At 38.0% G+C, this 26,471-nt stretch overlaps 1 protein-coding gene across 1 annotated transcript in view; it reads left to right on the top strand.

Annotated features, from left to right (window-relative positions):
• Positions 1-26,471, top strand: part of diaph2 (diaphanous-related formin 2) — a 379,799-nt gene that overhangs the window by 318,124 nt on the left and 35,204 nt on the right. The window contains exons 26-29 of the mRNA XM_042770138.1: positions 1,215-1,379; positions 8,712-8,847; positions 21,655-21,747; positions 23,761-23,811. Coding sequence (XP_042626072.1) covers positions 1,215-1,379; positions 8,712-8,847; positions 21,655-21,747; positions 23,761-23,811 — 445 coding nt within the window. The remainder of the gene's footprint in view (positions 1-1,214; positions 1,380-8,711; positions 8,848-21,654; positions 21,748-23,760; positions 23,812-26,471) is intronic.

The raw sequence follows: 26,471 nt of genomic DNA, 5'->3' as shown, positions 1-26,471 counted from the left end.
TAGTTAGTCACGTTTGTTTTGTTTACGGAACCATCAACAGGGCGTCTCGTGTGCTGCGCTAATCACTCCGCCCAAGTAACGTAAGCTGTGCTCCTACGCCTAGTGAGAATATAGTTCCCAGTATTTATACGATTAAAAATTGTCTCTGTCTCATATAGCCTTGTTATTTGTACACGCTGTGACTATACAGATCTAAACATGTAAATAGGAAAATTTTTGTATTATTTTGTCACTTATTGGGATTGCTATGCTAGCATTATCCATTCACATCCAGTCTTTGTGCTAAGCTAGGCTAGCGGTCGGTGCGTCAAATAACACTTACAGAACGCACAGAAATGAAAAAAGGTATGTATGGACTTATCTAACTCTCTGGGGGATACTGTGAATAAGCTAAAGTCCCAAAAAGTCGGAGTGTTCCTCTTGGGACAGATTCGCATCCAGTAATGGCTGATAATAATAGCTTGAATAAAATGCCAGACATGGATTTGATATAACCACTCTATTCCTTCAAAAGGCCAAACTCTGGCCATCAGCACCACTTTGAATCCAGGAAACACAATCGCCTGGAAATGGGACTTGAATACGTGCAGCTAAATTACAAACTACATATGGCATGTGGCTTTATTAGCATGCGGCAAAAAGAAAGTGAGGCTCTATTGACGCATGCTACCTGTTTGTTTGCATGTGTGTGTGCAGTTTACAAGGCTGAGTATGGGCCACGTGTGCCTCGTGAGCTGCAAGATAGCACATGCCCGACAGAAGCTGTCAATAGCCATTCAGTGAAAGAACCTGCTTTCATCTGCTCTTTAAATTACAGAGCGCATCTCTCACAGGGGTTCGGCGTACCACTCTTGCTGGGAGAAACAATGCAACAATGACTGCAATCAGCTATTCCCTCCAGCATCTGTGTTAGTCCCTCAGACTATGAAACACTCCTCTATCACTCCTGCCCCGGCGCTAATAGCTCAGTGCGCCAATGACTCCAAACTCAGACAGAGAGGTTATTGAATGCCTCTATTTGTCTCGCTTGACCTCTGCAGAGAAGCAGTGGTTTTTCTCAATTTTCCGTAGGTGACCTCTTTGTTAAAGGAAGGATTTGGAGGGCAGCTAGTTTCTTTGTTTGCCGTTGTTTATCCATTACTGTACAAGCCCTTGTGTTTTAACATAGCTACATCAATGCACCTCTTATCCTTCCTTAACCATATCCTTCCCACGGCTTCTCCAAGCATTCGCGAGAGCAGTATGAGAAGCTCTCCACCATGCACAAGAATATGCAGAAGCTGTACGAGAGCCTAGGGAGCTACTTCGCCTTCGACCCCCACACCGTCAGCATCGAGGACTTCTTCGGAGACCTGGCTAACTTCCGCAGCCTCTTCATGGTGAGTATGGCAGCAATGTCACCTGTTTATCCTCAGAAGAGTGCTTTTTGTCTTCTGCTCTTTGCACTCCTCGAGGTTGAAGAGAGTCGGATATTTTCTGTTCTTTCTCTAATGTGTATAAATCTGACTTTCGAAAAGAGTCTTCGAGAGCAGGTGCAGATAATATTCTAGTTAATATTTCCAATGCTTTTTCCACAGCTAGACGGAACAGGTCAGGGTTGCTGGATAGCAGTATGATTAAGTTTAGGATTGCTTTGGCAGCTTCTATCACTTGGAATATGAGAGCACAATTATCTTTCTAACTTCCCCACTTTCTGTTCTATATACAGTATATATACACCGTTTTTATCAGTACATAGTTTTAAGAGCTCTAAACTAAAGCTGCTGGCCTTGTCTTAAGTGCATGTGGTGATTTAGCTTATATTTTATCACATTTGATAAAGACGTTTTCCTCACGGGGTGAGGAGATGGAAGGACGGGCTTATTGGGCAGATTAAAGCATACATAAACTGTGCTGAGAATGGAATGTATAATGTATTACCAAACGTGTGGCTCCTATGCAGATAAAAGAGTCTCGGAAGCTTCTTATCCATTCAGAGTTTCATTAGCTTCTGTATTTGGCGGATATCAAGGCAACGCCTCCTCCATGTCACCAAAAATATAAAACCTGCTTGGGGTTTAGGCAGGTAGGACTAGGTTATTGCTGATAGGATGGGATTTATCCAGACTGAGTGTGAAACCAAAAGAGGCGTTTCAAGTACATCTCACTGTACAAAGAAGATATGAGATTCTCTGCTAATTGATATTTTTGAAGGTACTTAGAGTCTGACTTGTATTTGCTTCTTATAATCTATATGGGTCTTAGGGATTATACAAACTTTAACTTTATGAAAACTTTTATGCAGAATATTAATAAGCTTTACAGAAAATGAGTCTTGAAATTGTGGGTGTAAAATTATTTGTTTATTTTCATTTGTTATTTAATCATATTTTTCCAAACAAATTCTAACATTTTAAAAAGAGTGTTTTAGAACAGGTTTTAAAACTTGTATGTAAAATATTTATTTTAATATACATCTTTTATAATACTTCACTATTGATCTTTTATAATCATTAAAATTATAGCTATTCATTTTTGAATAATAATTTAAATTAGGTCATTTGCATGTACAATAAAAAATTATATAGAAACAGTTTTCACTCAGAAAGTACTAGTAAATTTCACAAACAATTCCAAAGAAACATCAAGCAACAAGAAGTAAAAAAGCTGTATAATTTTCTCATGAAACCATTACAAAAAAACATTTTTATGAAGTTTCTTAATATTTTGCACAAATGTTTTGATAAAATTTCACAACATTTTCTATGTACCCTGCACAAGAAAGCACAACAAACTTTAGTTTACTGCACATGATGAAACCTTCATGCTAAGCAATTCTACTGAATGGAGAACATTACATTAACTCCATTTGCAGTACAGTTCAAAGATCATTTACGCTTTGAGTTTTTAGCTTCGCTGTGCTTAAGGGCACCCTGGGATTGGGGTAATTTTGATTTGTAAATGGAACCTTAATATGGGCTTGAGTAGGAGGGCTGAACGCCTCCACACAAACCAGCCTCTGAAGATTGTTTTTACACATATATTTAAGTGTTTCCTCATTTCTCCTGCTTCTGCCTATATTTCATCTCCCCTCCAGCAAAAAAAAAAAAAAGGGATAACATGGTGTCCAGAAGGTATGCTCAAAGTCTTCAAAACCCATTGCAGTGAATGGCAAGGTCTCCTTTTCTGTGGTTTCTCTCTCACCCCTTTCTCACAAGCATATCTAAAAACTAACTTTCATTCACCTTGATCAAATCCTAGCAACACACATGACACGGCGCTCCCTCCAGGATGCAGCATTGAACGAATGTAAAAGGGGCATCTATGAAAATAAATTATTCTCTCAAGCGAATAGCTCATTATGAATAAGTTATCACTGATTTAGACTTGAATGCTGGGAAGAGCAGAGCTGGTGGAGGACACAAACATAGCTGGATGTCCAGTGGCACCGGGAACATTCCCTTTGTGGCACTTTACTCCTCCTTTTTTTTTTTTTTTTGTTTTTTTTTTGTTTTTTTATGTAAAAGATCCAGAAGGCCAACCAAGCTTATAATGCATTAGTAAGAGGGCTCTTGTGATGCTTGCTGGGAATGTTATTTTGTGTCATAACCAGACATAATGTGATTAACTGACAAGCAGTAAAAGTTGTTGGCTGTAACTGGCCAAGACAGAACATGATGTTGGTTGCTTGCTTTTGCCGTGAAGGCCCGCCCACTGTGAAATCCCATTGGTCCAAAAGCCTCACATACGCCTAGATACAGTAAATGAATTGTCGCATCATGTTTGATTAGGACATGATGGTAGCCACACATTTGCAAATGTACTTTGTGACTCTTTGGGAAAGGGAAAGTTTATTTAAAGAAATTTATATTCATGATAGAGCCCCCCACATAGTATATGTTTTACAATTGGTTTTTTATGCATAGTATTTTTTTTATAAATATTTGTTTTATGAAATTTTATACATTGCTGTATGTTAAATTGCACATAGTATATGTTCCACTGGTAGGACAAAAAAAGCCCCGCCTGCCAGTTCTCATGAAGCATGCACACTCAGATAAGAGAATCCATTAGCTGTATTTCTTTTCAGGGTCAATAGAAATGAAGTTAGATTTCAGCACATGAAGTTTGTTTCACATCGTCCCATCAATTTATCCAGTACTCTGCCAGATTTGAACTAGAGAGAGAGAAACTCCCACTGCGTCGACGTCTTCTGTATGTAATCCTGACTAGCGGCTGTGGATGAATATCAGTATATTAATGCCTTATCAGAGCTCAGCAGATGGTGATGAACTAACAGTCTCACTTGTTAATTGAGTGAGCCACTGATTACACCAATAAAGTCAGCAGAGGTTGAGCCACGGTGATGGTGCATGACAAGCGTGACTCAGCTAATCAATAGAGCGCATGTGTGTGCATTAGTGAGCGTGCATATCTGTCTGAATACGTCCTGCATGCACAAAACAGTTATTGAGGGCCATTGGCTTTATCTATTATGACGGCTCTGGGAATAATGATAATGATGATGCAAGTAATAGAAATTGCGATGTAGTGTGATGTCATCACTGCTGCTTTTTCATTTCAATCGCACAGCGACTGAGTGATCGCAATTAAACCCAGCGGAGTGTCCCTTCATATTAGTCTAATATTTGAGTCAACACACACAACATCAGCCACTTTTCACTCTTGGCAATTTTGTAGGCCTCTCACAGCCTGTTGAAAATGAATGGGGGATGTGATCCAATAAATAAATAAATAACTCAAATATCATCAAATGTGGTTCAGTTAGTGTAGATTTTGTGTTGGCCAAATAGGCCCATCTGTGGTGTGGATTTTTGTCTTTCTTTTTTTTTTTTTTTTTCTTTGAGGAAGCCAAGTTTTTATTTTTTTTTTGGTCAATACATATACGATGGTTCCAACCTAAAAAGAAAACTGAATATGAATTATAGAGGCCCTGGCTGTGGGATGAGCCACCCTTTTTGTCCACGTGCGTAAGACGAGGCTATTCAGAAATTCTGTTCAGAGGCTGGGCAAACAGAAGAGACTACAAAGCCACCTCCACAATGCAGGATTGCAGCAAGAGCGTGCTTCCTTAGTGTCACTCTATTGCACATGTACCCAGCGAATATATTTACAAAGACATCTAGTCCTCAGTGGCTGTCTGGAAGGACACCATCCTATCCTGTGCTTGCCAGCATGCATAAACTCACCCGTGGTAGATGGAGTCCATATTGGCAAATTCAATTCCGCAGCAATCCCTCTCCTAGAGTAGAGCAAACACTACTGAGGACAGCAGCCCGCCGAGCATCGCCTCACCAATCTAGAGATTTCACGACAGTGTTTTTACACGAAATGTGCTTTTCCCAGGTGGTTGTGTCATGTTGGTGATTCATCCAACTGAAAATTTGATCAAATTCCTCCCACAATTTCTTCACTCAAGATGGATGTATTTATAAATTGTTAATATTTTGTGTGTCTGATCTTATTAATACAAATCAAAATGAAAATGCATGCAATGCATTAGTTTACTCACCTTCATGTTGTTCCAAACCTGTATGAGTTTATTTCTTTTGCAGAACACAAAAGGACTCTTTTTGTATGGAGATATTTTTTATTATATTTTTTGGTCATATAAGTTTGAAAAGACATGAGTGTGAATAAATGAAGTTTTTACAACACCGTCCTTTTAAGGACGGACAGATTGAGTGCTATCTCTCTCATTTTTAAATAACCCACCCTGAGTACTCTAATTAACCAAAAGAGTTTTAAGGAAGACTTTTCCCCTGTAATCAGCTTTCTTAATGACTTTGGATTATTTAGTGTGCAAACACAATTATCCGGCCTAATTTGCCTTAACATATTGATTGGTGGCCATCACTGACAACCACAGGACTTCCTGCGGATTTCAATCCTTCCTGTTTACTTCGATCATTTATGTTTTTTTAAACTAACCTTTACCTTTCGTTTGCATAGAGCATATCTGCAGCCGTGAGATATCAGCTTTCCCTGGCAGGCAGGAACGATGGGGATGCGATTTGATTTTGCAACAGTCAGAGGCACTGTGACCACGAGAAACAAATTTGCATGAGACCGTGCGGCTCGGATGAATGCTCTTCAGGGCCATTCGTGAGCAAGAACACGATCATGGTCTAAATTGTGCATTTGATTCTGTTAAGCAAATGTACGTGCTGCATGTAGAAACAGCAAATTGCACACATCCCACCATCGTTCTTGCTTTATGCTAATGCAATTCTGTCCTTTGTAGTCAATAGTGCCGACGTTTTGTGCCATGAGAATGATATTCAAAAGCACTCCCTCTGGGTGTTGTTTATCTCATGTAAAGCTTCCTAATACCTAAAACAAAATTAAGAAAATTGATAAAATCATAAATACTGCCCCAGGCTAATTGGGATCAGGAAAAGGGTTGAAAACATGTTTGTTGCCATGGTAATTAGGGTTTTTGCATGTTTGATGAGAGTGAGATAATTATGTTGTGTAATCGTGTTTGCAGTCAGAATTGTTTGTTTGTTTGTTTGTTTGTTTGTTTCTAAAAACTTTTGCCAGCAGGAATTATTTTTGTCGCTATGAATAAATGATTTTTCAATTAAGGATCTGACGCTTGACGATGAGTTTGATGCTATCTCCAATTACAAGACTGAGATTGAACTGTCAGTTTTGGAGACCCATAATCCAGTGGCTTCATAATGCTCTATTTGAAAATGCGAAATCACAATAACAGGAAGAATTGTTTATGCTAATGTTTGTTGTCACTCTGTGTCATGAATAGATGAATATAGAATTCCTTTTCGCACTCTTTGAAGGACAGCCATATGCGTGCTGACTCAATTACTTTTTATTAGAACAAGTATTGTGTTTATTCATTGCTGACTTATAGTTTTGCAGCAAAATGCAAATTTGGAACAGGTGCATCTCTCTCTCTCTCATGTTCATCCTTGTCCTTGTCGTTTCAAAAAATGGGTTCCTCTTCTCAGGCATGACGGCAGATCAGCTATTGACCACCATGATTAGCTGTACTTTTCTCCTCCCACACTGTACCCATGATCCTTGTGTCTCAGCACCAAACACAACACGCACGTCGGAAACCCTAAGGGAGTCTGAAAGGGCCAGACTGTCAACACTTATTATATCATACCAAGAAAGAACAAGAAACACACACATATAAGCATACACGAAACACTCATTCCTGCCTTTAAGGCAAGGCCTGTCAGGTTAGTGGTGCAGGCCTGGGGTGAAGAGACCTTTGCTGTGCTGGAAAGGTTATGTAGAAGTGGCTTATTCTATCTTCTCTGCTGTGTCTCTGTGCCCTCTGAGCGTCTCTGTCCAGATATCTCGTCGTCTTCATACCGCCTGACACCTCTGTGGCATTTACAGAAGAGGAAAGGAGGAGGATGATATCTCTGCGTCTCTGTATGCAGGCCTCTCTCCCTCTCGCTGGGGCCCAGCCAGCATTGCCGCCACCACCACATCCTGGCATTCAGTCGCTGGAAATATCCAGGATGGACGCTGTGTTATCTGCTTCCACATTAATGCGTATGGCGATTGTAGCTCAGTGGGGACAGCAGCAGTATCAGGAGGCATCTTGATGTTCAATTAGACAATGTCTGTCTGCTTCCTCTTCTCAACACTCATTGTTTTTTTTTTTTTTTTCACACTTTAAGCAGAAAAGCTCCAACTGTGTGCCTTTAGCCTCTAAGCAGGCCCAAATGAAATCTTTGAACTAACTTAAAATTTCCATGCAGATTTTGAAATTTAGGAAGGTATTTAAAGTTCTGTGTAGGTATATACAGAATGTGTGCGTTCGGGGTGGGTGGGTGGTTGGGTGGGGGGTCTGTACCAAGATATAAGCCAAATCTAGGAAATCATCGCAAAACATAATTTAGGGGATAAGAAAGAAAGAAAGAAAGAAAGAAAGAAAGAAAGAGAAAGAAAGAGAAAGAAAGGGAAATTTTATGTATGTATTTATTTATTTATTTTTTCCCTTAATTTATACCCATTCTGACAGTTTTCTGTTAGAGGTTGTAATATTTATGACAAGCTGTATAGAAAAATAATAGAAGTCTATTGCATGCCCCCATTTAGATAATATTTGTGCCAAAATGTTTGTTTGTTCGTTCGTTTATTCATTAATTCATTCATTCATTCATTGTTTTATATAATTTTATATTAATTTAAAATAAAATTAGAGCTTTGCGGGCATCCTCCAATAAATGTTGTAGTAGTTGTTCATTCATTCAGTCATTCATTCATTCTTCAAACTAAGCATTCAAAATTACATCATACATGTTTTATACGCTCTTTAAAAAATAACAAATAAATAAAATTAATGACAGCTTGGACAAGTTTACCCAAGATATTTTCTTACCTCAGGTAGCGAGGTCATGTTAACCCAAGTAATGGGATTTGAAGACATGTTTGGTTTTTTATTTGTTTGTTTGTTTAATAAGTTAATTATTTTCTGTGCTGAAACAATTTAGCAAATGTTTTCCCCTAAAATGTATAATTTTTTTGTTTTGGGTGCTGAAATCTTATCTGAATATGTTTGTGTTGGGTGATGTAATTCACTGTTAGTCTATCACTCCACATTATAGTGCTGTCTATAGGGTTTCTTCAGTGATAGAATTGTGCTGGAATTTTCTTTCTTTTCCCCTCTTCCACAGTCTTCTCATTTGCCGTCTAATTTCATTGTCTCTCTCTCTCTTTCTGACACTTAAGATGCTGTGCGGGAGAATCACAAGAAGAGGGAGATGGAGGAGAAGATCAAGAGAGCCAAGCTGGCAAAGGAGAAAGCTGAGCGAGAGAAACTAGAGAGACAGCAGAAGAAGAAACAGCTGATTGACATGAACAAAGGTACGGCGCTACTGCCCCGCCGGGGCCCGACTGCAGCCCTGATCACGATTTCACACGGTGCTAAGCACTGCAGGGGTGGTGATGGTGATGGAGGGACAGGGCCACACTTCCTCTGTGAAAAATCACACTTTTCGCCACCTATTCGTTCGCACTAAATGTACAGGCAGATTAGATGGGCTGAGAGTGTTTTAATGAAAAGTCTCTATTTAGTAACTGTCACAGTTTAAGAAAACAGTGACAGGAATATGAAGACATCTCTCAAGTAAATGTTGACGACAATGATGGTAATTACAATGCCAAACACACCAGTGTGAAATCCAGCCAGAACCAGAGGGATTTCAGCAGTGATAAATATTACAGCTGTTATGAGAAAATAGAAAATAAATTTATTACGTGTATGCAGAGCATAAAACTAACATTTTGTCACACCTGTTAATGGTGGGCTATTTTAGTTACCGGCCATAAAACTGTTCATTATTTTGTTTAAAATACTGGCAGAATAAATGATCATTATTATTATTATTTAATAAAATTATTCAAATTTAACAAATCAATTAATATCAGTCCAATTCTGATCAGTCAAAAACTGTAAAGTATTTCATATTTTTATTATTATTATTATTATTATTATTATTATTACAACAGCTGTACAATTACAGTGCTAATATTTATAGTTGTTTTTATCGGTCATATGACATACTTAAAATTAATTAAAAAAAGTTACCAGGAGACTGGTGAAAAACACTTTCATATTCTCACCACCCCTGCTTTTTACTTGCATTAGGCGTTAATTTTAGGCCCTGTATGTGTTTTATTAGCTGGAGCATTTGTGCCATTGCTACATGAAGGTGTAGAGCAAATCGGCAGCAGTATAAGGCTGCAGTGCAGGGGTTTTGGGATGTGTTTCTGAGGTGTCATTTAAAGATAAGATTTTGGTGTTATGTGATTTTGTAGAGCAGACAGATAATGGATTGGCAGATTGCCTTTGGCCTAGTAAATGGAGTTGAGAGATAACTATTAAGTTTTTGCAAGCTTGCTCAGTTTATTTCTAAGATGAAAAGAGGCCATGTCGACATTAGCTTAATTCAGTTTAGATTACAGCGAAAACAGGTTGGAATTGAAAAACAAATTGTCCTCCATGCACCATATTTCAGTATCTATGTGCATATCAGCCCTGTAAATTATGTGTTTTGAAACTAAATGTGTGGTTCAGTTTAAAAAAGAAAAAAAAAATTGTCAAAAAATCTCAATGCAGCTTGCAAATTCAGGGCAAATTCTTGCCATGAGAGATACGATGTACTCACTGCACTGCACTATTCTAATCCTTACAATGAGACAGAAATTCCTGCCTCTGGCCAAAAGCCTTTTTCACAAGCTCCAACTTAAAATGTCACATTGAGCCCAGCGTTTTACTGTGGCCTTACATTTGAGAAAATGACATGTAGAACTTCGACTCTGTGTGCTTCCGCAGGATGACTGAAGCATGCTAGTTTCCTAAGAAGTGACCGCATTGAATGTTGAGCTCGTAATAATGCGGATGGAAAGAGAGTGGATAACAAACCCTCTAGTGCAGTCAAGAATACCTTATCTTTAGTTAGCTCTTTCCCTGCTTTATATCTCTTTGTAAGAGTTTTTTATTTTAATTTTTTTATTGATCTGTTGATTTAAAGAGAAAGAATGTCAGTGAGTTCCGTTGTGTGAGATTCGACTCCGCAGACATTCAGATCCATTATATAACAGATCAGCCTTTTTTTTTACATTAAAATATGAATATTTAACTATACTTCTGTATACTAATGTTATTGAAAGAAGTCTTTCATAGGTCAAAAATGCAGTAAAACAGTAATATTGTGAAATATTAATACAATCTAACATAACTGTTTTCCATATATATATATATGTACATATATTTTATTCACATGATCCTTCAGTAATCATTTTAAAATGTGGATTGGGTTCTTAGGAAAATGTTGCAGACTGCCTAATATTTTAAATCTAAACCATTTTTTTCTTGTTCTTAGTATTCTTTGATTAATAGAAATTGCAAAAGGACAGCATTTATTAAAAATACATATTTTCTGTAACAATGTAAACACATTTACCACCACTTTTTCTGAATAATAATAAATAAAAGCATTGCATAAAATCTGAATGACCCCAAACTTTTGGACAGTATGACTATATAACTTTCATACAGTGTGTGTGTGTGTGTGTGTATGTAATATGAATGACCCCAAACTTTTGTGTGTGTGTGTGTGTGTGTAAATCTGAATGACCCCAAACTTTTGGACAGTATGACTATATAACTTTCATACTGTGTGTGTGTGTGTTTTTGTGTTTGACTTGAATACAGATCTCACCTGCTGTTTTCGATTACCTACAGAAGGATATTAGAAAGTGCAGTTCTTTCAAATTAGTTACTTTTTTTTTTAGTAAACATTTTTCTTTCCACAAGGTAAAAATAATATGATTGTTTTTTTTTTTTTTTTTTTTTTGTTTTTTTTTTTTTTATCAAATTAATATGAAACTATAATGATTGTTTGGGTATGAGCGGTTTAAAAATGCATTTCTGCTTTAGAAACATTAATTAACCCAATAACTCTGTAATCAAACACCATTCAGCAGATCGGTTAGGTTTCTTAACAGAAAATAAAATTGTTCTTAGTGTTTTCTTAGGAACGAGTGAGCTAAAGTGCATATATACGTATTTTAAAATTAGGGCTGTACTATTGTGTTGCTCATTTTCTCCATATATATCCTCTCTTTTTGGCACACAACTCTCTTTCATTAGAACCAGTGTCTAACCCTTTGATTAATTATAGTTTTTAAGGCCTTTTCAAAGGACTATTTCTGTAAAGAGATTTTTGAAGTCATTTTGCAAATTGATATCTAATGCCCTTCACATGCGCATGATTAACAATGAGATGCATATTTAATGAGGGTTTAATTCATTTAGGGTTAAGAGGATGTGTTTGACGGGACTGTAGAGCTGCGCAAATGAATATCTGTACCATTTTCATTTTTAAAAGTATTTTTAAAGTCACACAGACAGTGTCTGGAAATGTGTCCTTGCAAGGTTTCACGAGCAATTTTGAGTGCTATGTGATTGATGTGTATGGCAAGTGGGGCGAAATCTGTTTTTCTTGTAAAGTATTAGAAATCCTAATATGGGAAATTGCTGATGAAATCATTACCCGGCCCCCCATTTGTTTTAATTTCCTCTAAGTGGATTTCCATATTCTCTTAGACTGACCAGATGTTCAGCATTCACCAAATTGCTTAACCCGCTGAAAGTAAATGGGGAATGATGTAAAATAGGCCTAAATCCACCTAATCCTTCTATCTGTATTAGGAAAAAAGGTTTTGTCCTATCAGGGTAGCCATTTTGCCGGAGGATATAAAACTATGTTGTATAGAGGGTGTCTTACTCACTGAGGGATGATTTGACTTCCTGTGTGCCTGTCTATACTGTCTCTCAGCCTGCTGGCTGTTTCGGGGTCACGGTTGCGGGTTACTGCAAGTGTTTGTGGCCACATGTGGTGTTTGAGCTGAATCAGGCATGGCATAAGGGCTTCCATAAAACACAGAAATTGTTCTTGCCATATTTTTAGTGAAGTGTAGCTGTATGGTTTTGTCCTTTCCTACTCTTGGATAAACTCCTATTGCATGTGAGTGCTGCCCTCCTGTTGTCTTTTTATACAGATATAATGTTATAGGTTTGGTTCAGTCGAGACATGTTTTGACTGAGGACAAAAAGAGACATGACACTGTCCAATATATCTGTTCATCTGAGCCAGTTCAGTAACAAACACGATACAGGCAGAGGAGAAGATCTGTCCACTCATTCTGTGCAAAAAATGGGTTATAATGTTGTATATTATTTTTTTTCATTCTATTTTGCTGTGTTGTCATTATCCCCATTGCTGGTGTTTCAAATCTCTAGGCCAGTTAGAAAACAGAGAATGTTGTTGTTGTTTGCGGTCACTTGCTGAGTCATCGTGAATAACATCTTTCATGCGCCATATAAAAACCAGACGGTGCAATAAATTATGTTGTTAAATAAGACTGGTACACATCTGCTTGAGTCAGGAAGAAAGTAGCTTCACTTTCCAGTCTGACAGTACAAATGATCTCTTTAAAGGTTTAGAAAAAAGTAGTGTAGGATTAAAGGGCTAAAAGGAAGATTAGTGTATTCTTTTGAATGTTTTTTATGTGATGATAGCTGTCATTATCTGTGTGGTTGAGCTCAGTTTTGTAAGGTCTGTCTGCCAGTGGGTTTCAGAATGAATACTGCTCTTTATGTCTGAATTTTTTCTATAACCCATTACTATTCAATCAACGCTCTCAGTCACAGACAGACAGTCGATAGGTTCAGTTTAATTCTTTCTGTGTGTAGCACTATTTGTGTGTGCTTATATTTTTGGGCATCTTTATGTAGTCTGTGAAGCGTAATTTCTCCACCAACAATGGCACCAAACAGAACTTTGTAAGAAGAATGTTTTCAGACATATTCGAAACACTTTGTCACAAGCAGTCAGACTAAATAGACCTGTCACAGTCTGTTGCACACTGTTGAGCCATTTGGGTCATCTTCATAAGAAACTTTGAATCATTCACTTCATAAATTCTACTTTATGTTGTGCTTTTTAAAATTATCTTCATTTGAGGGGCTATTTTTCAACATACACTAATGTTTTTAAAAGCTTAGGGTCTAAATGCTCAAAAAATAGCCCTCAAATGAAGATGATTTTAAAAAGCACACACATATGACAACACACACATGTCAGTCAGCAGGTGACTGTGTGCAGGTCTCCTGGCAGAAAGGTAATTCTGATAAAGGTCTTGACTTTAGAATATGTTAATCTGTGTGATGCAAACAGAGAACCACGAGAAGCCACACACCCCACTGTCTCTCCTTTAATTATCATTACAATTTTTAATTAGTCATTGAGATATTCCATCTAGCACGTTGGTCATTATGAATAAGTGGACCAGATAAGTACCGTTGCGTAATGCTGAGCCGACTATGGCATGTCATTATCTGTGTTTTAACTATCATATTAAATCTGGGCTGTCTGCAGGCTTTAGTGTCGGTGCTGAGAAATGAGCGTCTGTCCTATATGCATATCAGCTCTCCCCATCAGCTCTTCAGTGTTATTTACACCCACTGTCAGGGAGCGCAATCCTCTTTTTAAAGAACATCACGTTACATCCCAAAGCCCGCTGGTTCCCAAGCATAAGCAAATTCCACTCAGGAAATCTTGGAGCATGGGACTGCTGGCATTGTGAATTTTTTTGTCATTACCTTGAAAGACGCCAACAAGGGCGCCAAGCTTATCTGCTGTAGTGCATCAATTCTAATAAATAACCGCATATTAGCTTGTGCCGTATCAGCAGCCAGATGCCCGTGTGTCTTAAGGCGATGATAGCATGGCGAATTTTGCCATCAGTCTGGCCAGAGACGCGTTAGCCGTCTCTAAATATCTAACGTGCGAGGAGCAAAGTGATTTATGAAGATAAGCATCTGTGTAAGTCATGGTGATATCCAGGAAACCCGCCATATTCCCATTAATATGTTCCCGTCTGACTCCACATTCTGAAATGAACAGATACACAAGCTGTGATTATTCCAAGATAATATGTTCATTTTCATCTCGCTGATTTTCCTTCAGAGAATATTTCTATCTTCAAATATGTAATTTTTTCCCCTTAAATAAGAAACTTTTTTTCTCCTTTTTGTAATTCTGGTTTTGTGTAGCCATCCCTAATTAGGGTAGCACTAAATGTCCTAATCACTTTAAGCATCTTTAACTTAATTTAGCCCACTCTCCCTCAGGTCATAGCAGAAATGAGCGAATACATCTGAGAATCCCTCCACCGCCAGCACCCTCCCACTCTCCAAGCACACATTTGCACTGTTGCATGTCATTAATTTACAGCCATGGGTGGTCTACATTCTGATAATTCCTCTTCGAGAGTTCGGACCTGGAGAGCCACTCCGCAGTCACTCAAAAATAATAAGCTCGCCGCACAGAGCCCGGACATCGAATTTTCAAAGCCTAAATCCTCCGAGAAGAAAATTAATGACAGATTTTGGAAAGGACAACAACAGTGCTTGAAACACAGGTGTTTTGTTTGTCATACATAGGGATTACACTATAGCAAGAAAGACAGTGATCTCTTTGTCTCGTCCCTTACGAGATACAGTAAGTGCCGGACTTGCTGGATGATTTATGAAGTGTATTCTCAGATAAGCCAGGCTCATGTGGTCTGTGATCTCAGCAAGCAGATGGCAAGGAGAGCAGGGAACAATCACTAAGCATCACCAACCTGATAAACCACTGCAGAGATTCATTAGCATACGGAAGATGGCAAGAAAAATGTGGAGCACGTACAACAGATCTCAGCTATCTTTTATCTCTCCTTGTGAGCTGAATATGCAAATTGATTGGCCTCTCAAAAGCGAGACATGTTGTATGATAGTCTATTCCTGTAGTTTACACTTTAGCCTTTCTCTCTGCTTTGTCATTTTCCTCTTCCCAAACCAAACATGTCTGACATCCTCTAAAGCAGAGCCATACAGCATCCGTCCACTTTATTTTTGTGTCTGACATCCTCTAAAGCATTGATGTATATGATGCTGTCCGGAGCATCGAAGCTGGAGTTTCTGTCTCTGCGACGCTTGCAAAATAGCCATGCCATCTAATCCACTTCTATCTCCTCCCAGCTGACCAATCAACTGCCTTGAACGAGGGATGGAATTTAATTGGGTTGAGTATTTATTTGGTCTGGATGAATATGGATGCCAATCTCATTGGTCCTTTTCCGCTTCTCATTGTCTGAGGCCCAGACCCCTTGGCGCCTATGTGAACTCAAAGAGGGAGCGCCCCGCTCAAGGAGGGGATGTGTGAGCATCCCTAATTAAATTACACACAGACATAAGTGGGTTTTCACATCAAGCTGTTCCAGCAAAACGCTCCAAAATGCCTGTCTGGTGCCACATCCATCTTCTTCATTACTCCCGAGTCCGGGCTGATTCTCTCGGAGTGCTTTGGAGCTCTCACTCCAACAGGCCAGCTGACAGGTCACAGTGTCATATCTCGTGTCAGATCCTCCAGAGAGACAGCACCTCATAACAGGTGCGAGGCTGGAACCGGCAGGACTGTTGACTCTGCTGCTAATGCACTCTTAGTTACTGCGGTGAAAGGGAATCTCTCAGACAAAGAGTGGCAGGAGGGAAACAAGTCCAAGATGCACCTGGCTCCTCGACGCAGGGCTTTGTTCGCGACACATGCACAAGGTTAATTGCACAGGTGCCTTTCTCCAAGGTGACAGATAGATTAACATGTTTTCCAAAAAAAACTGAAGGACAAGAAGGGACAAAGATGGTGGACACTGCTCATATTTTTTCAAGCAGGGAGCTTTAAGATGCTTTTTAGCTTTTATTAATGTGGAAATGAAAGCTTGGGGTCTATGGCTGTAGGCCGGTCACTGGGAGGACACAGTAATAGATATAATGTCCTCTGGATGGGTCTTTGTTGTTTAGATTTAAGAGGCAAAAGTTTTGTGCGTTTTAGCCTCCCTGGAGCAATTGTCTTCTTGAGAAGCAACAGAAAATGAGTTCTCAATCGATCCTCCTTGTTTTCGTTCAACACTGTGGACAGATAGCAGGTTGAGTTTATGAACAGGGCTTGTTGACTGCTGCATAATTGATATTCACTAAGAAAAGGAGCAAAAAAGCAATTTTCACTCAGAAATTACTGATATGAACAGGGCTTGTTGACTGCTGCATAATTGATATTCACTAAGAAAAATTTATAATGTAACCAGTTTACCTTTTAGCTTTTTCTTATAAAATAAATTAGCAACTTAGTACTTCAGTAGTCATACTGCTTCATTTTGTTTATTTATAGGAATTTATGTTCTTCGAAGCTGGTTTGGCATTTGACTGGCAGTTTAGTGACACGAAAGACATCAAGTCCCTCCGTCTGACTGGTGTTTTTGTGTTTTGTGTGCATTTTTGTGACACTTTTGTCATCAGCCCGCCTCAGTCTTAAACAGACTGAACTCTGGTCATGGCATTGTGACACAGCAGATGAAAACAGTTTCTGCTTCTGTTAACAAAAACAGTTTCTGCTTCTGTTAACACTCTTATGTATGAGGTGATTTCATATACACCGTAATCTCCTAATCCTGATGATTCGCTGGAAAGTCAGTGTTCTAGCAAAGCTCAGTTACATATACAGTGGCACACAAGCATTACTAGGCGCGTGGTGTTGATACCAGCTATGAGAAAGGAAGAGAGCGAGTGTGCGAGACCGAGTGTGTGAGACCGAGCATGCACGTGCATACATTGTAGAAATAATTAAATGTCAGCCAGTCCGCTCTGTTGAGTGTCTCACTGGGGGTTTTAAGACCTGCGCAGTCTCGCTTCGGCAGCCCTTCTCCATGACTCAGTCCTCCAGATGTTGTGATGCCACACTTGCACACACACTATGAGAATACACAAGCTTGTGTTTTAACACACTAACCCTTCTCCCCCACTGCTTCTTCTTACTCGTTGTGACACTTGACTTTGTTTCTCTCCTCCCCCGTTTCTCTCCCCCTGTGCCGTGGAAGATAAGCTCCTACCCTCTGCCAGGGTGCTTGTTGGGGAAACTAATCTGATGTGTGAAGTTCACAAATCCGGCAGAGGGCTGTACTTGTTATGCCCTAATTAAAAATGTGATAGTGCACCCATAAATATACTGGAGAGACTGAACAGGGCCCCAGGGCATTCTGGTACATTTGGCAAGAGCCTGAGGGCCAGAGAACCACCTGATACCCAGACAGTAAAGAGATAGGTGGCAGAAAGGGACATACAACAGAGGAGATATAGATACAAGGCTAGCTATTACAAGAGTTCACTTTATGTTGTTGAAGTTGGTTGTCTGAAACACTTCTTTGCAAATACGCCTGGGTGGTATGACTAAAAAAAATTATATCTTATGTAAACAGAATATATATGTAAATAAATCTCAATAATGATATGTTTTCTCACATATGGCCTAAAGAGTAAGAGTGACCTTATTTTTAACCAGAAGCAAAATTTAGTTCATCATGTTTTCCAAAGTGTTTTCCACACAAGGAAAAAAATATATTTAACATTTTATATGCACTAATACAGCAATAAATATTAATAATTATCTATATATTTTTAATAAATAATCTGTGTATTATTTTTCAGTTATTATTTATGAAACATTGTTAAACTGTGTCTTTTATAAGTTAATTGAATCATTCACTGAACCAATTCGTTCACACACACAGATTTCTTCAGGAATGAAAAATTAAAATTATGAGTGAATCAGTTTCATTCACTGAACCAGTTTCATTCGAACAAACCGATTCTTTCAAATGAGTCATTTAAAAACACAAGAATGAGTGAGTTGCTGAATCTTTCTACTACCCTGATTTATTCAGAAACTAAACACCACCACAGAGAAGCTAAAACTTGGTAAACCTTGTAATGCCAGAATAAAGGCTAATAATGACTGAATAAAACAAAAGAATAATGATAAAGGAATAATGAGGATTATGTCTCATACCTGGTGGAGGTGTGAAATGTTCGTCAGGTGAGAACAATAGAATCATGAATAGGGCAGTTTGCCAGGCCAGACATGAGATAATAGCATGCAAGAGAGCTTACAGAGGGCCATTTTTTTTTTTTTTTTAATTAGCCATTTACAGTATTAGCATTCTCTAAAAACACACGACATGTTCTTAGAAAATGTTTTGTAATAATCCGTAGACTTGTGGCTTTAGCTTCATTGTGTTTCTAAAAACATTTGCCACAGCAACATAATTTTTTATACATTAAAAAAAAAAAAAAATTCATATATATATATGAATATATATAAATATATATACTATATATATATATATATATAAAAAAAATATGATATATATATATTCTTAATATTTATGTTTTTATGTTTAAGCTTATATATCTCTATCATCATAACAGTCTGAGTAATTCTGATTCTTGAACAGTAAACTTGGTAAACTTCGAAGTGTTAATTATGTGTCTAGTCAGACAGACTCATGAGCAGCAACCTTTTTTATTTTGTGTATGTCATTTGTGTCTGCATGCCGAAAATGGGGGGTGACAGCAAAGGGGATTGGGGGGTGTGTGAATTTGGGAGTAGTGGTGTATTTAAGTTTTTTAGGTGTTGGCCCACTTATGCTGTCTTTAGCAAAAGAGCGTGTAAATTAATAAGCAATGATTATGATAATGGCAACAGTGATTTTGGTGGTTGTGTTGGTTAATTTCACACTCCCAGAATAATAATATTAAATATGTTGTGTTTGTTCAGTTGTTTTAAATGTTAGTTTTTATTATGTTTCCTTGAAGACTGTTTGTCCTGAGTTTTGTCACAAAAACAGGCACAGTGTTGTTGATTAATCTCAGAGTTAATTTTAAATGTGTTCCTTGAATAATATTGCATCAGACATCATCTGTTTTCCAGTTGTTTTCCGGTTCTTTAATGGATTCTCTGCTTTTAAAACATCCTACACTGATGAGACAGAGAAATAATGTAGACCACATGCTCTGGCAGTTCCTCTCAGATCCATGTGGAGAGATCAAGAGTCCAGCTGGTTCTTGTGGAAGCATAGCCCAACAGGACATTGTTAATGGAGCAGTCATGGGTCGCTGGGGAGCATGTTTCCCATTTTAGTAATTTTGCTTTCTCGTGTCTGAGATTCTATGAACCCAGGCTTCCCAGCTCTCCTGTCCTGGCCATTGCAGATGATGAATTGTGTTACAGTTAAGCAAGCAAGCAAGTAGGACAAATTGATCAAAGTGTCAGGTGCCCCTTGTGATGTCTAGGTCTCCAAAACGAAGGAAATGAGGGAGCTGTCGAGAAGTTTCCGGATTCATGGTGCCTGTAATAAATGTTTACCTGCCCCCTGAACACCCAGCTTGAGGCGTCAGATGGATGTGGGTGTGTTTTGGGGACCCAAACTTTGGGATGTAGCTACTTTAGGAAGTGTCATTGCTTTCAGAGGACGTTGGCGTGTTCTGTGGAAGGAGCCAGCGAGATGCGTGTCCTGGTTTAAACCAATGAGCAAAGTTATCTGCCAAGGTGTTGAAGAGCAATTAGAGATAAGCCATGCTTGTTCTGCTCTGGTTTGTTCTGGAACAGCTAGTTTAATTAGCTTGATTTAATCTGGGTGGCTATTAAACACAGCACACTTTGTGAACAGCTTATTTGATTTTTGAGTAAGGGTCTCGAGTATAAAATAATTAGTTTAATATAATATGTTTTTGAATATTGTGTGTAGTTTTATTTTCATTTTATCTTACTGCTACTGTTTGTTTATTCGTTTTAATCATAATATTTTGCCATTGTGTACAGTTGTTTAACGTATAAGTATTCACGCTGCTGCTTCCAGCGGAAAATGCACTTGTGCAGTTCTGCCTCAGTGTTGCGAGTGTGTGGCATTTTCTGAAATTAATTATGTAGCCGTGTCAACTTTCTTCCTCTTTATAAATTCAATTTGCTGACTGTCATCTACTTTGAATGCGCGAGGAAACAAAAGATTGATTAACACGCCTGAAACTGCTGCCTAAAGCTACCGGCATCTCCGCCACAGACGTTTTCTCTCTGCCAAGGCAGACGTCGAATCTCAACCCATTCACTAAATATTTCCACAGAACGGCTCGATCATGTACACAAAAGAATTGATGAAACGATCCCACATGCAACAATAAGTCACCGTAATGATTCTAGTTTAAAATAATGCCTCTGCTGGACCACCATGATATAGTGGGGACCCTCAGTCTCATTAATGCTGGGTAAAGATAGATGACCCATATAAAAGACCAAAAGATTATTTCTTAGCCCCTTCGTTGACCGATGCTTTAGATGTTCTGCGCCATATGCCCATGCAAGAAAAAATAAAAAAAAATAGCTTTAAAACCTCATAAGTGGAAGTCAAGAAAATACAGTATATTAAGTTGTGGAAGAATGTGATTGCATATTAAGGAATGAGGTAACAAATGTAATTTGAGATACAATTTGTATTGATTTATTATTATTTACTTTAGTTAAGTTGTTACAAAACAATGTTCATAGTATTTGTTTAATTGATACAGTATCATAATTATATGTTGTCTTTATTACATCATTGTATTTCTGGAATGTTGACAATTAAAAAAAAAAAATGTATTAGATAATTAAAGGGTTGTATTAAACAATTAAAGGGTCTCTTATTCCTCCATGTTGGTAATTAATTGGTTTTTTATACCTGGGATTTGTCCTTGCAGTGAGTGAGTCACACGTCTTATTGTCTTTTAGAAGTCAAAACTCGTTTGTAGCGGAGATGTGTTGCACTTCGGTGGTATGACCATTTTCGAAGCACATCCCACTGTCATCGAACAATGATAAAAAGCCCCTGTATTGACCGGCTCCACACTAAATCTTGGTAAAGAGCACTTAACTCCCCTGTGCAAGCTGCAGTGCGAATACCTGTCAATGGCCATCAGTGAACACTTTAATCCTCTGGCTCCTCTCCATATGTTAGCTGCCGCCGCTGCCGCCACCTCGAGGCACTTTTACATTTAGGGAGCCGCGCTGTTCTCTTTACCCTCTGCCCTATTTGCCTTGCCTTATTGCTGTTCTGTTTTCGCATTTCCTTTTACTCCCACACTCGGTTTTTAGTAGCCTGACCCCAGTGTGTGGATTTGTGCATATGAGTTGGAGTCTATGTGAATGTGTTGTACATGAAACTGAGCTCTGACAGGCAACTTTGTCCTCTCTACAGAAGGTGACGAGACGGGGGTGATGGACAGCCTGATGGAGGCCTTGCAGTCTGGTGCAGCCTTCCGTGACCGCAGGAAACGAACCCCACGCAACGGTAAGACTGCTTATACCTGCACCTCCTGTTGCTTTACATTTCACGATGCCGTTAAATGAATAGTTCACCCACAAATTACAGTTTTGTCATCATTCACTCACTCTCATATTCTTACAAAGCTGCATGACCTTTCTTGTGTGGAACACAAGTGGAGATGTTTGGAAGTATGTACCTGTTGTTATTTTTTCTAATGGTTCTTTTTAATAGTGTTTACTAGGAATTTGTTGTATTAAATTATTGCTTAAAAGAGGAATAAAAGTATCTTTAGTTTTATTTTGTTTTTCAGTTTGTTCTTTTGATTGGCTTGTTTAGACTTGTATAATGCACTATTCATATGAAATAGTTTTATGATACTTTAATGGTGCTGTTGCATACCTTTTAAAACATGAACGCATTTCCTATGCTTAGTAATTGCTTAAAAAAAAAAAAGTATTCTACCATTTAATGATGTGTTAATTGTGATGTTTTATTATTTTTAGTACATGGATTTGTTTTAAAATGTAAATTTTCCTTGTGATGTCACAGCTGTAATCACCAAGCCACTTAAAGTCTATGATTTTTTTTTAAAATATCTTTTTCTTCTTTTATAATTACCAAGACTGCATGTATTTGTTTAAAAATCCATTGAAAATATTATTACAATTTAAAATAACCAGTTTTTATTATATTATATTTGAAAATGTAATTTAAAATTTTTGTATGTTGTGTACTATCTCTAATTATTTTATTTGTGTTTTACAATGTATAATAATTATTTTATTGTTTGATGTGAGAAAAAGAAAATGTTCATTTTGGGGTAAACTATTCTTTCAACAACATAAAACCCAAAGTAACACTTGTAAATGTGGCTCAGTTTATTGCCCTTCTTTAGGTCCCCGCCTCAAAACTGTTTTCATATTGGATTCATTGCCACATTACCATTCATAAGTCACTGATTACAGAAATTGATTGTAGACTCTAGGTCCTTGGAGGATGGTTTAACATAATCTTAATGTTAACGTATTCCATCCTGCCATGATGAATCGCTCTGACCCAAGGGAGGAGAAGCAGACCACCTGCTGTAGGTGCTTATGTTGAATTGAAATGCCAAGGATGGGCAGACAAGTGTCTATAACTGCTGTAGCTTTCCAGAACAGCCTCGTACGATGGCCCCAATAAGTCACTCTTTTCCCAAAGTCCTTGTCCATGCATGCTTACAGTGCATAAACCCATTTGTGTCATTATAAATCCTCCTGGGATGTAGTGAGATATATGTTGTGTACAGACTGACAAAAAAAAAAAAAAAACTCAGCATCATTAGAAAAGCCACATAAAAAAAACATGCCAAAAGACATCAGGAGAAAATGCATGTGGGAAACTTTAGATCGCCACATCAGTGTACCTCATCCTAATATCCATATACCAGCATGCTCAGCAGCGCTGATTTGTCCCTGCACTGTTTTTCTGGCTTTACTTCATCTCATCTTACAAAAAAGTTCTTTCCATGATCCCTTGTGTCAGTGCGGAGGTCTAATAAGAGGGCATGAATAAGTAAGGTGTCATGCTGTATGAAACCTGTCTCCCACTCAGCGGGGCTGCGAGGCCCCCAAGCGCTGCCCCCTGACAGAGCCTGCCAAGCAGCCATCGCCAGGAAAAGAGAGCGCCGCATGCTCAGAGCTCACCTACTTCATCCAACTCTGTGGCCCGGTCTCCCTGACATCTGTTTGAATAAGACTGACATTTAGGAGAGAAGAGAGTGTGTAGATTAAACTTCACCAGTGCTCTTTTCTCTCTCTCTTCTGTCTCATACTCTGTCTCTTTTTCTTGCCGCTCGCTTTCTTGTGCTGAGTGTCGCTCACCTTCTCTCTCTCTTTCAGCCTCTTTCTTTTTCTGATGAGTGTGTGGGCTGAGAGTTTCAGAGTGAATAATTGGTTACAAACTCCTGAAATATCTCTTGTTTGACGTCTCTCCCTCTTCTTTTTCTTTCTCTCTCTCTTTTTCTGTCTGTCAATTTCCACTTTGTCATTGTTACAGGTGATCAAAGCCCTTCCTGTTCTGCACCTTGGTGGCCGGGTGCTAACCATGGTAACAAAATGAACCTATGTTTACCCCACTTGCCCTGCTGTTCTCCCTATAACACTTGCTTATAGCCTGGACTTAAAAAAAACTTTGGTTGAACTCTAGAAAACTATGCTGAGCTCCACAACTGAATGTGTGGGTTAGAAGAAGATGGCTTTCTCTCTTAGGCTTTGTTCAGACAGGCTGCCTAAAATCTGAATGTTTTTTTTTTTTTTTTTTTTTTTGGTATTTTCAACTCAAAAACATTTTATTGTTTGTAGTTTGTATGTCAGAATCAGATTTTTACAAACAAACTTGGACATAGCTATAGAAGAGAATTCATGATAGACATGAGCAGAGGGAAAGATTGTCTAAACTTTCTGATTTAATTTCTTTACTTGCAACATGTCGGTGTGTTTAAAAAATACATTGAAAAATAAATCTGATTTTAGTGCACAGTGAACAAAGCCTTAGAAATATTTGACTCCTGCTAAGATTTCCATCAGTGCATTGATCTGAGCATCATCTAAAAGTGTGTGATGGGTTGTTTTGTTTAAATGTGTTTGATGGTAAGTTGTTTTTTATCAGTTTTTTTTGTTAAGTTTTTTTTAGCAGTGTGTCCTCTCCATGTTTCTAGCCATTCTACAGTAGATGACCTAACTAGCGCACCCTTGCAGTGATGAAGCATGGCAGCACGTCCACGTCTGTGAAAGGCATATAGAAATGATCTGTCTGAAGGGTCATTGCTTTCCTTAATTCCCATTCATGGATTTTTTTTTTTTTTTCTTTATTCTTCCTAAAAAGCTTGGCATTCTGTTTAAGTGTCATCCCATGCACAGAGCACCAAAAGTGCTCACTTTTTAATAGATTCTAGCCTTTCTCTGCCCTGGCCTACTTTAGAAAGGCTATGACAGAGCTTTATTGCACACAGAGTCTTGTGCGATAGTGTGTGGGTCTTTAAAGCATGTGAAGGCCAGTTTCTTATATTCTATATGCCTGAAATGACTTTTTAATGTTTGCACGAAATAGATTCTCCTCACCATTATGCTTTGCACGCCTGTGAATGGCACTGCTACAGAAATGCCTGTGAAATAAAGCATATTCAGTACCACACTGAGCCCTTTGGTGAATATGTACATTATTTATGATGTCTGTGAATGTGTTTTATTTTGTAGCTTTCTGCTGTTTTACTGATATGCTACATGAACCATTCAGAATATATCAGTATGAATTCAGCGTCTGGATCAGCGGGGTTTGTACATGTCATAATGCTCTTGGGCTACAGATTCAGTGACCTGATCCTATGCTTTTTTTTTGTAGGTTTAGTGGTTTGGTCTTGAGTGTATTTTGTATTATTTTTGTATGTATGAGATTAGAATTGGTATTTTTTTATGATAGAACTTTAGTAATTAGAATTAAAATATGACATGAATGATGATGCAATAATGCATATTTGTCGTATTAAATAAAACAGAGAATTAAGAATTGGAGAATTGTTTCTGTAAAAAGACCAGCAATAATCCTAAAATAATAATACTAAAAAAATACAAATACAATGAATAATAATATAAAATGCCCTAAGGTCTGACAGGCTGCTAGGCTCATGAATATTAATCAAGTTTTATGTGTTCACTTGAACTGATTTGCTGAAATCAATTTGGACAGTGATCGGTGAGTGCGTTAGATGTGAATAGATTTGTTGTGCATTAATCCCTCCCACTCCCAATGGAACTAGTAGGAAGTGGCTTCTGCATTGTTTTTATGATTTGTTTGTATGGATGTATTGAATATTGAATTATTTTTTTTTGTTATTTTATTTTGAAAAGAAAAAAAGGAATACCATTTACATGTAGAATGTTAATTCTACGTTGCATGTAAGACTATTTCGCTTTCTATTTTTGTGTGCATTGGAGATGAAGACAAAGCAAGCAGACTCAGTAAAACTAATGTGAGTTGTGCACCTACAAGTAATAAATTTTAGTGTGTACGTGAAACTGCAAATCATTTGTTTTTATTGTGAATTGATTGTTAGATTCTAATTTATTTGGTGGAGTTTGATGTATTGCAATTTTTTTTAAATTTAGTAAGGGTTTTTTTATAATCCAATGGATTTACTCAAAATGTAAGTGTTCTAGCAAGAATTTAGTTAATGATATAAGACACCTTTACTTCAGGACACTTTTGGATGTGCCTCTGTGAAAAAGGATCTATTTGAGGACAGGCAACTGCTTTAACACTTTGTGGAAAACTGTGTTGGAAAAGCTACTTAGCTTGGAAAAGGGATAGTTCACCCAAATGTACAAAGTTGTTTGGACCCCAGTGACCCCAGAATATCTTCTTCTGTGTTCCCCAGAAGCAAAAATAAAGAAATAAATAAATTAAAAAAAAAAAAAAAATTAAAAAAATAAGAAGGTATACAGGTTTGATGACAGGATTTTCATTTTTGAATGAACTATCCCTTTGAAATCCAGCTTTAGATGAGCAGAATCCTTCAACAAAATAGCATACCCATCATCTCCAGCCCAAATGATTTAGTGATTGTCATTTAGCATTTGCAGTATAGTTGTATTAATCATGCTTGTAACAATAAAGAAACCAGCCAAACATGACAAAACGCTAGGCTTACAAGTTCTACTAATTAGGCTCTGAAGCATTGGTGCATTGATGTAGGTCAGCGTGCTACAGCC

The sequence above is a fragment of the Cyprinus carpio genome, chromosome A14, assembly GCF_018340385.1.
Source record: "Cyprinus carpio isolate SPL01 chromosome A14, ASM1834038v1, whole genome shotgun sequence".
NCBI lineage: Eukaryota > Metazoa > Chordata > Actinopteri > Cypriniformes > Cyprinidae > Cyprinus > Cyprinus carpio.
This window is presented reverse-complemented; position numbering and strand designations above follow the sequence as displayed.